Here is a 13,042-nt window from a genome sequence, read left to right on the forward strand (position 1 = left end):
AATGGTTTAAAAAGAAGAAAGTTCATGTTTTGGAATGACCAAGTCAGCGTCCAGAACTGAACACAGTTGAGATGCTGTGGCATGACCTGAAGATGGCTGTTCATGCAAGGCAGCCCAGAAATATTGATGAACTGAAACAATTTTGTGCGGAGTAAGGGTCTAAAATTCCACCTCAATGTTGTGCAAGTCTGATCAGCAGTTACAGGAAACGTTTGGTGGGGGTTATTGCCGCTAAAAGAGGCTCAATCGGTTATTAAATACAAGGGTTCACACTCTTTTTCTTGTCTGAACTGTGAATGATTAAACAACGTATTCAATAAAGACATGAAAAGTACAATTGTTTGTGTGTTATTAGTTTAGACAGCTTGCGTTTGTCTATTATTGTGACTTGGATGAAGATCAGACCACATTTTATGAGTAATTAATTGCGAAAACCAGCTAATTGCAAAGGGTTCACAAACCTTTTTGCAACTAAATGCTCCAGATATAGCTGAGATTCTAATCTAATTGCTCCCATACAACAATGAGCAAAGAGCTGAATTACAAAGATGAAATGAGAATAACTGCCCTTGATATCATGATAGCATTTAATCGGATGTTGCATTAAGCAGTCCTGGTAAAACAGAAGTCAGTGAATATCAAGGGAAAAATACTTAAACAGTTGGAGTCATATTTTGCCAAAAGAAAGATGACTGGGTAAATTGAGAATGATTCACCTCCTGATATTCCAAAACCTTCATTATCTAGTAGAGACAAGGCAGGAGTGTAAAAGAATACTATGCATTTACCTCATTGCTGGAGATATAACCACGCTCAAGATCAAAAGCATACAAAATTGCAAATGTTACTCTGCTATTTAAAGGTGGGAGGCAGCAGAAAGGAAACTACAGACTTGTTAGCCTGATATCAGTGGTTGGGAAGCTGTCGAAATCGATTGTTAGGGTTGAGATTATGGAGTACCTGGAGGCACATGACAGGATAGGCCAAAGCCAGCATGGTTTCCTGAAAGGAAAATCCTGCCTGACGAACCTACTGCAATTTTTTGAGGAAATTTCAAGCAGGGTAGACAAAGGAGAAGCAGTTGATGTGGTGTACTTGGATTTTCAGAAAGCCTTTGACAAGGTGCTGCACATGAGGCTGCTTAGCAAGATAAGAGCCTATGGAATTACAGGGAAGTTACTAGCATGGGTGGAGCATTGGCCAATCGGCAGAAAACAGAGAGTGGGAATAAAGGGATCCTATTCTGGCTGGCTACCAGTTACCAGTGGAGTTCCACAGGGGTCAGTGTTGGGACAGCTGCTTATTAATTTGTATGTCAATGATTTGGACTATGGGATTAATGGATTTGTGGCTAAATTTGCCGATGTTACAAAGATAGGTGGAGGAGCGGGTAGTGTTGAGGAAACAGAGAGCCTACAGAGACTTAGGTAGTTTAGGGGAATGGGCAAAGAAGTGGCAAATGAAATACAATGTTAGAAAGTGTATGGTCATGCACTTTGGTAGAAGAAATAAACTGCCAGACTATTATTTAGATGGGGAGAGAATTCAAAATGCAGAGATGCAAAGGGACTTGGGACTCCTTGTGCAGGATACCCTAAAGGTTAACCTCCAGGTTGAGTCGGTGGTGAAGAAGGCGAATGCAATGTTGGCATTCATTTGTAGAGGTATAGAATATAAGAGCAGGGATGTGATGTTGAGGCTCTATAAGGCACTCGCGAGACCACACTCGGGAGTATTGTGTGCAGTTTTGGGCTCCTTATTTTAGAAAGGATATACTGACATTGGAGAGGGTTCAGAGAAGATTCATGAAAATGATTCCAGGAATGAAAGGGTTACCGTATGAGGAATGTCTGGCAGCTCTTGGGCTGTATTTCCTGGAGTTCAGGAGAATGAGGGGGCATCTCATAGAAACATTCCAAATGTTAAAAGGCCTGAACGGATTAGATATGGCAGTTATTTCCCATGGTAGGGGAGTATAGGACAAGCGGGCACGACTTCAGGATTGAAGGATGTCCATTTAGAATAGATGCGGAGAAATTACTTTAGTCAGAGGGTGGTAAATCTGTGGAACTTGTTGCCATGAGCAGCTGTGGAGGCCAAGTCATTGGGTGCATTTAAGGCAGAGATAGATAGGTTCTTGATTAGCCAGGGCATCGAAGGGTATGCGGAGAAGGCAGGGAAGCAGTGATGACTGGAAGAATTGGATCAACCCATGATTGAATGACGGAGCAGACTTGATGGGCCAAATGGCCTACTCCTGCTCCTGTATCTTATGGTCTTAAAATAAAGCAACTTGCTTGACTGTGATCCCACCATACACTCTGAACACCAATTTCCTCAATCATTAACACAAAAGCGAATGTATATACCATCTACAAAATGCATTACAGTTACCTTGCCAGGCCATTCGAACAGCACCTCCCAAACCCACAACTCTATTAACCAGAGGATTATGACTTCTGGCGCATATGACTCGGCATTTATTTTCTAAGTCACACACTACCCTGGCTCGGAAATATACCGCCATTCCTTCACCATTCTTAGTCTAAATCTTGGAACTCCTCAGGAGCAATGTTGACTACATTCTAAACAATGAATGAATAAAGAGCGGAGTGCAAAAATAATACTGGCCTTCATTGCATTGGGTCCAAAGTAGAAAAAGGAGCTTTGGTAAAACTATATCTGGAATTCCAGTCTCTGTATCAAAGAGATATTGCACTTTCCTTCAAATTGATTCAATGAAACAGAGAAAAATGGGAGCACTGATCTTGTGTCCTTTAAACCCATTCTTTCTCCCAAAACAACGAGCCTCCCAATTTCTCACATAATACAGCATTAGCCATTTTCTTACCCAATCATGAAAACATGACAAAATGATTAATCTTAAAATTAACTTACCTTTGTGGACAACCACAGTTCAAATCAACACCATCTACAAATGGGGAAACTATGCGAGCAGCATCAGCTAAATCTTGTGAAGAATTAGCAGCAAACTGTACAACAAGTGGCCGATCACCTGAGAAACAGAATGCAAGATTTGCTGTAGTAGAGCTCTCACCTTCAGTTGGTAACCTATACTGAAGAACTTCATCCTAGAATACAGTGAGTTTTATAAACACAAAGGCCTTGTCATCAAAGAATTATAAATTACTAATATATCAAGTGTATTAACCAAACAGAACAAAATCATTTCTTGAAGAACTTGCTAATTAGATTTCTGAATATCAAGGGTTTTGCTAATTCAGGATACCATCGAGCAAAGATAGACTACAAGTATTTGATTGCCATTCAGCAACATACTGATCCAGGGAGAGTGGAGCATCAAACCCGTGTCATATCTTGCTAGTTCTCCTGGTAAAAAGCACGAGGCAGATGTAAGATCTAACTAAATAATAGTTTTCAAAGCAAACCAAAGCATTGACTACTGGGTGCAAAGCATTGCACGAAATATTGCTGGATGAAACAGAAAAATGCAGAACTCTTTGAATGTCTATCCTCTACACTAAATGTAAACATCTTCACCTGTGATAAATTACTGCAAACCTATGTTCATAAATGTTATCAATGAAGTACCTTTCATATTGCAAACTGTGCACAGGCTAATCTGTGACAATTTGTCACAAGGAGAAAATTTAAATTTAGTTTTAATTTATTTATTTATTGACATACAGCGTGGAATAGGCTCTTCCAGCCCTTCAAGTTGCGCCACCCAACAATCCCCAATTTAATCCCAGCCTAATCAAGGGACAGTTTACAACGACCAATTAATCTACCAACCAGTATGCCTTTCAAATATGGGAGGAAACGGCAGCACCCAGAGGAAACACGCAGTCACGGGGAGAACATACAAACTCCTTCGACAGGAATTGAACCCAGGTCACTGATACTGTAAACAATTGTGCTAACTGTGCCACCTATACCACCTTTCGGTTTATTCATAATATCCTACAGCCATCATTTTTAAGAAATTAAGAGTCACCGAGTAAAACAGCATTGAAACAGGCCCAACAGGTGTACTATCAACTACAATATACCCTCTGCTCATTATATTTGCCCATGTTTGGCCCATAACCTTCCAAGCCTCCTCTCCTCCATGTACTTATCCAAATGCCTCTTAAATGTTGCAATTGTATCCATCTTGAGCATTTCTTCTGGCAGCTTATTGCAGGTACTCACTATCCACTGTCTCAAGAAGCTGCCTCTCAAGTCACTTTTAAATTTCTCCCCTCGTGTCTCCTATCTATGCCATCTAATTTTGGACTCCCCAACCTTGGGGAAAAAAGATTATGAGTATCCATCTTATCCATGCCCCCCATGATGTTATAAACTTCGATGACATCACCCCTCATTCTCATATACTCCAAGAAATGAAGGTCCAGTGGAATTCATTGCCACAGACAGTTGTGGAGGCCAAGTCAGTGGGTATGTTTAAAATGGACATTGTGTAAATTCTTGATTAGCCAGGGTGTCAAAGGTTTCAGGGAAAAGGTAGGAAAATGGGGTTGTTTGGAATAATAAATCAGCAACGACCAAATGCCTGAATGCTCTAATTGTGGACAACCTCTCCTTCTTACTCAGAGCCTGAAGTCCAGGTCATGTCCTAATAAATCTCTTGTGCATCCTCTCCAGGTTGACAATGCCTTTCCTACAACAGGGTGAACAAAACTCTATACAGCACTCCAGGTGCAGCCTCACCAAAGATTTATATGGCTTTTACTCCTAAAATTGATGCCCTGACTGAAATCCAGCAGACTAAATACCCTCTTTGCCAACTTGTCTACTTATGCAACTACTTTCAGTGAACTGTGCGCTTGTACCTCTGGATAGAATAGCCTCTGTTGTATATAGGCAAAAGCAACAATCAATTTCCATAACATAATCCAACAAACAACAACTTAAAAGTTAATTCAATTTGGTGATGTCGGTTGAGCAATAGACGTTAACTACACACCGCTTAGCTCTTCTTCAAACTGTGGCACATTATGTATTCCATCTACGTCTACAGGCAGGGAGGGTTTCCGTTTATATTTCACATCCAAAATATTGTTGTTGTTGTTCCTTTCCGCACCTCGTGGTGCACTGGGCAGCAGCCATGACACTTCTCTAACATTTCCGTCTGTTTTTTTTTACAAGCTCAACGCTCAATCTAGCATGAATGGAAAGTGTGCAAGAAGCAGGTCAGATTCAAACCCGAGACAACACGCCTCGAAGTCCAGTGCAGATGCCACTATTCCACCTGCCAGCATCCAAAATATGGCACCTCTGAAATTTATTTTCTCTGTAGAATGTCAACAAGTCAACATTAAGCAATAAATTCCCAATGTGACCTAGTGGAACAGGGATCTCCAAGCATAAAAAGTGATAAATGGCACTATAAATGTCAATGTGTTTCTTTGCAGGACTTCCCATAGTACCCAATCTTGCTGAGATTCCTACATTCCCTAGCATTTAAACAGGAGAATTGTCTCTCAAAATTTACACCAATGTAGGGTTCCAAATGTTAACAACAAAAATGATCTAAAAATTATTAATGTATTTAGCTATCTTTCAAAGTAATTTAATAATATTAATATTAAAATATTATTCCACATTTAAAGGTTTCTGATTGTCAGAGGTGCTGTTGAACAAGTGTGTTAGCTTTAACATGTGGCAAAGTTGGGGACAAAACCTTGCTAGCCATTAAAATTTCCAAGGATTTTTGAGAAGAATGACCATCTAAACATATCATTCACAGCTCTACTTATTCTTAGGGTTTTATCACCGGACAGCTGCAAGCTCTCCACTAATATTCTAGCCTCTGCAACAGAATAAGGCAAGTTCAAACAGGAATAACTACAGACATTGACTGGGCAGTGAGATCGTGTGATATCTGCAGTATAGAAAAACAAGGGAAAAAAATTGAAAATTGTGCCAAAATTAGTAGAACTCCAGAGAAAGAGGCTAAAATAACAAGCTAAATGTAGAGATACGGAATGTTATGCTTTTGAAGTTACCGACTTTTAGATGACATTCAACTGGAGGTCCCGTTATTTACCAAAAAAAGTACTACTTTTTAGAAGACAGTACAATTAACATCACCAAAACGATAATCTGTCCGAATCACATTGTTTGTAATTATTTGGCTTGCGCAAATTGACTTTTGATCCCACATTATATAACAGCAATTGAATTTCGTCTTACGATTTTTAAAACACATTGTAATTACCAAGGTCATAAACGATACTAAATCAATCCAAGCTTTAGAAGACAAGAACTATACTGAACAAGTACGTGTAATTTTATTTTTCTTATCGTGATATTACTGATGCAATCAGAAATATGCATACCAAAATTTGTTGTGAACTCGCTGTCCCTCGCCTTGCCGGACTTCAGGAAGGCCGAAGCAATGATCATTGGTGTAAAGCACAGTTCACAATCATACCTTCTGACGAGAGAACGAAATGCCAGCCTAAGGGTTAAATGTGAAGACGTGATCTTAAATATCTCATATCAATAACCAAAACGCATCGTCATAAAATGCGCACAAAATGCTGGAGGTACTCAGCAGGTCAGGCAGCATCCACGGAAAAGAATAAGCAGTCGACGATTCGGGCCGAGACCCAATTCTTTTCCATAGAAGGTGACCGACTGGCTGGGTTCCTCCAGCGTTTTGTGCGTGTTGCTTTGGATTTCCAGCATCTTTCTCGGGTTTTCGTCATTTAAAAAATCGCCTCAAAATTACTAGATCGTTGCCATCACTCACTTAGAGTATCGCACCATGGGAGCACAAATCTTTACAACGTGGCCAGGCTGAAACAAATCGACGAGGCATCTTCTTTGCAACGATTGAGAGGGTAAACGATCCCCGTTCATGGATATTCTTCACAACGTCGGCTGAGCAAACCAGAACAGCTTGGGGAACGGTGTGTGGAGAACCTGACGCCACGATACCTTTCTTCAAGGATTGTCTCTTCAACCCGGTGGATCAGCCGCACGCGGCTTTACCCTCTGACCTCTGACCTCCAGTGGGTCATGTCGCGCCCGCGCCCGCGCCCGCGCCCGCCCTCTTCGTTGCCAGCTGCTTTGTGACGGCCAACGGCAGCGCGAGCCCTGGGCGTCGCGTCACGGGCCCGGCATGCTGAGCGCGAGTCCGGGTGGGCGTGTTTGCCAACATGGACGGAAATGGAGCCGCTCTGGGGCAAGACTCGGTGAAAGAGCTGCTTTTGGATGGTAAGGGGCTGGTGGTCGATCGGGATTGTGTCCATTTAAAGCCGCTAATGAAAGACAGTTGAGGGCAGCGAGAACTGTTTTAGCATATCTTATTTATCCAGAAGTTCGCCTGATTTTTCATCCGTCATTGGAGAAGAATCAACTCTTGTGTTTTTGACTACTCATGATTTTATTTCCATTGTTCTTGATGCTATGAATTAGAGCTGGTTGAGGAAATAAGTGTAAATAAATTGAATTTGCAGTTGCACATACGGTGTGCCATTTCTCTTTGCTGGAGTTGAGATGTCGAGACTACCTTTAACTATGAACATTTTAACATCTGTTAGACAACCAGCGCTGGCAGATTCTGAGTTGGAGAAAAATCCATCCTTAATGCTGTCACTTGATCTTACAGCTATAGGGATAGTCCACCCAATGCAAAGCTAGGCAAATCTTTTAGAAAATGTAAGGTAAACATCAATAACAAAATGAAGCTATGCGTAGCAAAATGAACTCACATTTTAAAGTTTGATTATTTTAAGTTATTAACTAATCAAATCTGTAAAGCTGGTGGTGTTTCAATGATTTGTGCCTCTGAAGGAATTTTGTGTTTCATCTGGAATAGGGAGAATCAAAAGCTGCAGATATTTGGAAATCCACAATATATATATAAACGGGAATTGTGGGAAAGACTCAGCAGATCAGACAGCATTCGTTAAAAGAAAAATAAGGGTTAATCTTTCAGATTGAAGATCTTTTGTCAGAATTGGTAGAAACAAGTCAAGTTCGTTTTAAATTGAAAAAGAATTTGGGAAGGGACAGATTGGAGAAAATGAATATGCCCAATAGGATGAGGTGAAATTTACTCTGGGGTAAATTCTTGCTGAGTAACTTGATGATAAACCGATGAGGGAAGATAAAAAGAATACAAAAGAACATGTACAAACTGTGAAATGCAGAGATGTAGGAAGTGCCCACCAAGTCAGAAAAGCAGCCTAGTATTAGTAAGTATAAATGCAAACTACGTGAGTTTTCCTGCAACTATATCCAAACACATGCATTTCAGACAGTAGCAAGCATTTAAGGTGAGTGGGGTAACTTCAAAGATATGTCGGGAAAAGTTTTTACAGAGTGGTGGGTACCTGGAAATGAGCTGCTAGGGATGGTGGTGGAAGCAAATACTATAGAGGTATTTAAGAGGTGAATGTGTGGAAAATGTAGGGATATTAAAAAATAAATTACGATAATATATATTTTAAAAATTAAGTAGTTTAAAATAAGAGGGGGAAAATAATGAGGTAGTGTTCATGGATTCATTGTCCATTCAGAAATCTGATGACTGAGGGAAAGAACCTGTTACTGAAACATTGAGTATGTGTCTTCTGTCTCTTGTACCACTACCTTGATGCTAGTAATGATAAGAGGCCATATCGCGAGTGATGGGGGTCCTTAATGAGGGATGCTGCTTTTTCGATGCATCACCTTTTGAAGGTGTCCTGGATGGTGCGGAGGATAGTGTCCATGATGGAACTGGTTGAGTTTGCAACTTCCTGCAGCTTTTTCTGATGCTGTGCAATGGCCACTCCATACCAGATGGTGATACAACCAATTTGAATGTTGTCCACAGTAGATGTAGAAATTTGGTCGTACCAAGTCATCTCAAACTCCTTTCCACTGCTGATCCTTTGATGAGGACTGATGTGTGTACCCTTCACTGATTTCAAGGTTGTTGTTCTCACGAAACTCTCTGATCTTTCTCTCTCTTGTATGGCTCCTCATCACCATTTCAAATTCTGCCAACAATTGTTGTGTCGTGGGCAAATTTATAGATGGTGTTTGAGCTGTGCCTAGCTACACAGTTGTAGGTGTAGAGAAGTGGAGTGGTGGGCTAAGCATGCATCCTTGAGATGCGCCAATGTTGATTGTCAGCAAGGAAGAGATATTATTTCCAATATGCACTGACTGTGATATCCCAGTGAGGAAGTCAAGGAATCGAGTTGCAGAGGGAGGTATAGAGGACCAGGTTTTGGAGCTTGTTGATTAGAACCGAGGGTATGATTGTGTTGAATGCTGAGCTACAGTCAATAAGCAGCAGCCTGATGTATGTATTACTATTATCCAGGTAATCCTAGACCGAATGGAGAGCCAGTGAGATTGCATCTGCTTTAGATGTATTGCAGCAGATTCAGGTCCTTGCTTAGACAAGAGTTGGTTCTAGCCATGACCAACCTCTCAAAGTACCTCATCGCAGTAGATGTGAGTGCCTCTGGACGATAGTCATTGAGATGGCTCACCCTGCTCTTCTTAGGCACTGGTATGATAGTTACCCTTTTGAAATAGGTGGGAATCTCCGACAGCAGCAGTGAGAGATTGAAGATGTCTTTGAACACTTCCACCTGTTGGATGGCACAGATTTTCAGTGCCCTACCAGGTAAATCATCAGGGCCTAATGCCTTGGGATGGTTCACCTTCTTTAAAGATGTTCTGATGTTGACCTCTGTTGTAGCATGGATGAAATTACTGGAGAGACAGAGTCACTGGTAGATACAAAGCAGCTTCTTTATTTGACACAACAAGATACAGCAGGCATCTTACGGACGGAGACGCTTTCCGCAGAAAGGTCTGCTAGCTCAATGTGGGCTCGATATTTATATGCTAAACACAAAGGCAATCGCTGCTTAAAAAGTTATAGACAATGCTTCCTATTGAAGCTACATACAAAATATCACACCATCCTTTCCTTCCGACACCAACATGTCTGGGTTGGTAACCACAGCCTTTCGGAATGTAAGTTAAGTCTATGGTACATTTATTTGGCATTTCCCGTGCTAACATAGAAGACAATTAATATTTATAATGTATAGATAATACTGTCTTCGAAACTACAGCATCAAGTCAAACTACGGCGCCCGAGGCATCTGGTATTCACACCTTTTAGGAAGCCCATTGTGGTGGACTCAATCCACAGTCCTTTGTCAAACAGTTAAAATAGAAGTCGGGTGGCCAAAAAGTGTAAACAAATCATCTACCCAAAAAAATTCACTCTAACAGTCCCTCCTCTTGGCCTTCCTGGACAAAAATTAAATTTGTATCAGGAAAGGCCAACCTAGGAGGATCTGATCAAATAGGGCAGCAAAAATGCCCTGTCTCAAAATTCCCCCCAATTTTATGTACCTCGATATCTATCCTAGCATTACCTAATCACTACCTACCAAATGTTAAGCAGAGAGGCTGTTCCAAGTCTTTAGTAATGCAGTTCCTTTCATGTTCCTGCAGGCTGACTGCATCTTAATCACATTCCTTTGTCTTCAGCCCTTTATCCTCTGGTCACTGAAACTCTCCTTCCAGGATCACCCACAGGCTCTCTCATCAATGTACAGGAAGGGGTTGGGGTGGCCTTTACGTAAATGTCTGCAAGGAACTCTCTCCCTGGTGGCACCCCCTTCCGAACTGTTCCGTTGATCACTGGCTCAACTGCTGAAAAGGGCCAAGCTCCCCAGACTCGGGGTGACTGCTTTCAGATGCCGTGTGCAGTCTGAAATGCCTTCGAAGTGGTGGAACTTGCCATCTCTGCTTTAGCTCAAAAATCCCTCCCCGTCTATTTCCCAAATAATTTCTATACTATGCTATAAAATTAATCATCTACCTTCAGCAACCAGCCTTCTTTATAGAGTACCATCATCACCACACTTTAGCAGGCTATTCATGGTTTTCCAACACGTTCTCAGTGTCTTCTGCCACACTCTCAGCGTTTTCTGCCCTTGCGTTTTCTCTGAGTATGTTTTCATCAGCTGTGGTCAGGTCTGGCATGGCTGGCTGGTGTTCCTCTCTTAGGTTCTCTGTAATTACATGGTGACTCTGTACACTTGGTTCCCCACTCTGTCTGTGGGAGCAACAAGAGGGTGAGTTGTATGCTTTAACCTGAGTCCAGTGTTTCCACTGGCTGCCTCGCCGAGTCTGTACGCAGACACACGTATCATGGTTAAGAGTACCGTCTGTGGTCCTATCCACCTGGGGGCAAACCCCGGCCTTCCTGGTAATACATCCACCCATGTCTTTCCTGTCTCAGCTATAGCTTTGGCTAACGCATTCTTGATTGTTCGGTTCATCCTTTCTACCATCCCTGAAATCTGGGGGTGGTAGGGTACGTGGAACCATTGTTGAATCCCTAGTAGTTGGCACATTTCCTTTATCACTTGCCCCGTGAAATGTGCTCCCTGATCTGAAGCCACCTGAACTGGGGTTCCCCGCCTTGGGAGGATTTCCTGAACTAGGATCCATGCAGCGGTGCAGGGGATGCAGTCCCTTGCTGGGAAAGCCTCTACCCACCGAGTGAAGTAATCCATGATTACTAGACAGTAACTTTTCCCCCTGCTTTTTGGCAGGGGCCCTGTGAAGTCTATCTGGATGTTTTCCCAGGGTCCCCTCGGCGGAGGCTGATTTGCCAGCTGTAGCTTTCTGCCCTTACTAGGGTTATGCTGGGCACAAATGATACAACGGTGGCAGAATTTCTCAACATCCCCGCCCAACGCTAGCCTCCACCAGTCCTGCCAGAGGGTTGTGATCATGCTCTGCCTTCCCTGATACATTGCTCCATGATATAACTTTAGTAGTATCTGTCTAATACAGGGTGGGGCCACCGTGACTCTTTCCTCCCCGTCTATGTCTAGCATCCATCTGATCCCTCCTTTGCTCCTTTTCTCCTCCATTTTTCCTTCTCTTCTGCCATTACCTCTTCATATAATTTTACTAAGCTGGCTTCTGTCGTTTCCTCTGCACACTTGCAATTTTAATTGCCTCTTGTTCCCCTGCTTCCTTATTTGCAGTAATGTCTGCCCTCGGAGGAACTGGGAAAACTTTATGTTCTGGAGTGGCCACAGTCTCCCTGGTGTTTTTGTTCCTTCCCTATACCCTGAACAGCGGTCAGTGTGTCAGTTTGTGTGGAGTCCTGCTTAGGTGGTTTATACAGACCCTCCTCTATTTTAACTGGGTCTATCTCTACCTGCTCACAATCTTGCTTGTCTCTAGCCCACACAGCTAGGTACGGGTGACAAGGTAACCCATAGACACCATCCTGGCTCCAGTCTCTAATGATCGGGGCAGCTGCGCCTATGCTAGGCAGGTTGTGTATTCTGTTGGTTCTATGCGTTCGCTGCCCCTGACTCGTCTATATTATTTCTCCCTTTCCTGAATCTATAACAGCTCCTGCTTCCCTTAGGATGTCTATTCCAAGGATCGTGCCCTCATTGTTTGGACATACCCAGAAATACACTGGAAGCTGCACTCCCCCGATTTCTAGTATCTGCGATTCGCTTCTTTTTGCTTTTACTGTTTTCCCTCCTATACCCCTGATATAACTGGCCTCTCCAGTTGTTGGTAAGGGTAAGTCTGTTATCGATACCGATGCCCGTGTCCACTAACATATCGCATTGCCGTCCCCTTAACAATGCCATTGTGTACATCCGTGAATCACCAGTGCTGCCAGTGGAGCCCGCTGCCACATCTTTTTCTGCTTTAAGAGGCGCCATTATTAACTCTTTTATCTGATCAACAGTCAGACTGGTTGCTGATGGAGTGAGTGACTGGGTGTCTGCTGTGACCTTCGCCTGGGTTTTCCCCCTGCCTTTTGGACACTGTCTCCAACCATGTCCTGATAGGCCACACCTGTAGCATATCAACTCCTTCACTGCCTTATACGTGGTATGGTAGTCCTTTGCTGGGTGCCCTGGCTGCTGGCAAGCAAAACAAACTCTCCGGGACATCACAGCAGCTGCATCCACTATACTCACTTTACGATTTCTCTTGCCTTTTCTTTGGTCTGTCTCACTGGCCCACGAAACTATCGCAGAGTAGG

General features: G+C 42.6%; 2 protein-coding genes across 6 annotated transcripts in view; one reads left to right on the top strand and one right to left on the bottom strand.

Annotated features, from left to right (window-relative positions):
* LOC140186853 (tRNA-dihydrouridine(20a/20b) synthase [NAD(P)+]-like) overlaps positions 1-7,074 on the bottom strand; it is a 55,847-nt gene extending 48,773 nt beyond the window's left edge. The window contains exons 1-3 of one of the 2 annotated variants that reach the window (XM_072241522.1): positions 6,743-7,032; positions 6,327-6,448; positions 2,899-3,016 (exon numbers count right to left, since the gene is read on the bottom strand). In XM_072241522.1, the coding sequence (XP_072097623.1) occupies positions 2,899-3,016; positions 6,327-6,448; positions 6,743-6,852 (350 nt within the window). In that variant the 5' untranslated portion in view covers positions 6,853-7,032. Of the gene's footprint in view, positions 1-2,898; positions 3,017-6,326; positions 6,449-6,742 lie in introns of both variants that reach the window. The other variant, XM_072241520.1, reaches the window with a different exon arrangement.
* Positions 7,075-7,104: 30 nt separating this feature from the next.
* cog5 (component of oligomeric golgi complex 5) overlaps positions 7,105-13,042 on the top strand; it is a 114,303-nt gene continuing 108,365 nt past the window's right edge. For all 4 annotated transcript variants that reach the window (XR_011882952.1, XM_072241515.1, XM_072241518.1 and 1 more), the window contains exon 1: positions 7,105-7,209. Coding sequence is in view for 3 of the 4 variants with exons in the window: in XM_072241515.1 (XP_072097616.1) it covers positions 7,152-7,209 (58 nt within the window). In the remaining variant the exon portion in view is untranslated. The remainder of the gene's footprint in view (positions 7,210-13,042) is intronic.

This window comes from Mobula birostris, chromosome 23 (assembly GCF_030028105.1).
Source record: "Mobula birostris isolate sMobBir1 chromosome 23, sMobBir1.hap1, whole genome shotgun sequence".
In the NCBI taxonomy this organism is placed as follows: domain Eukaryota; kingdom Metazoa; phylum Chordata; class Chondrichthyes; order Myliobatiformes; family Myliobatidae; genus Mobula; species Mobula birostris.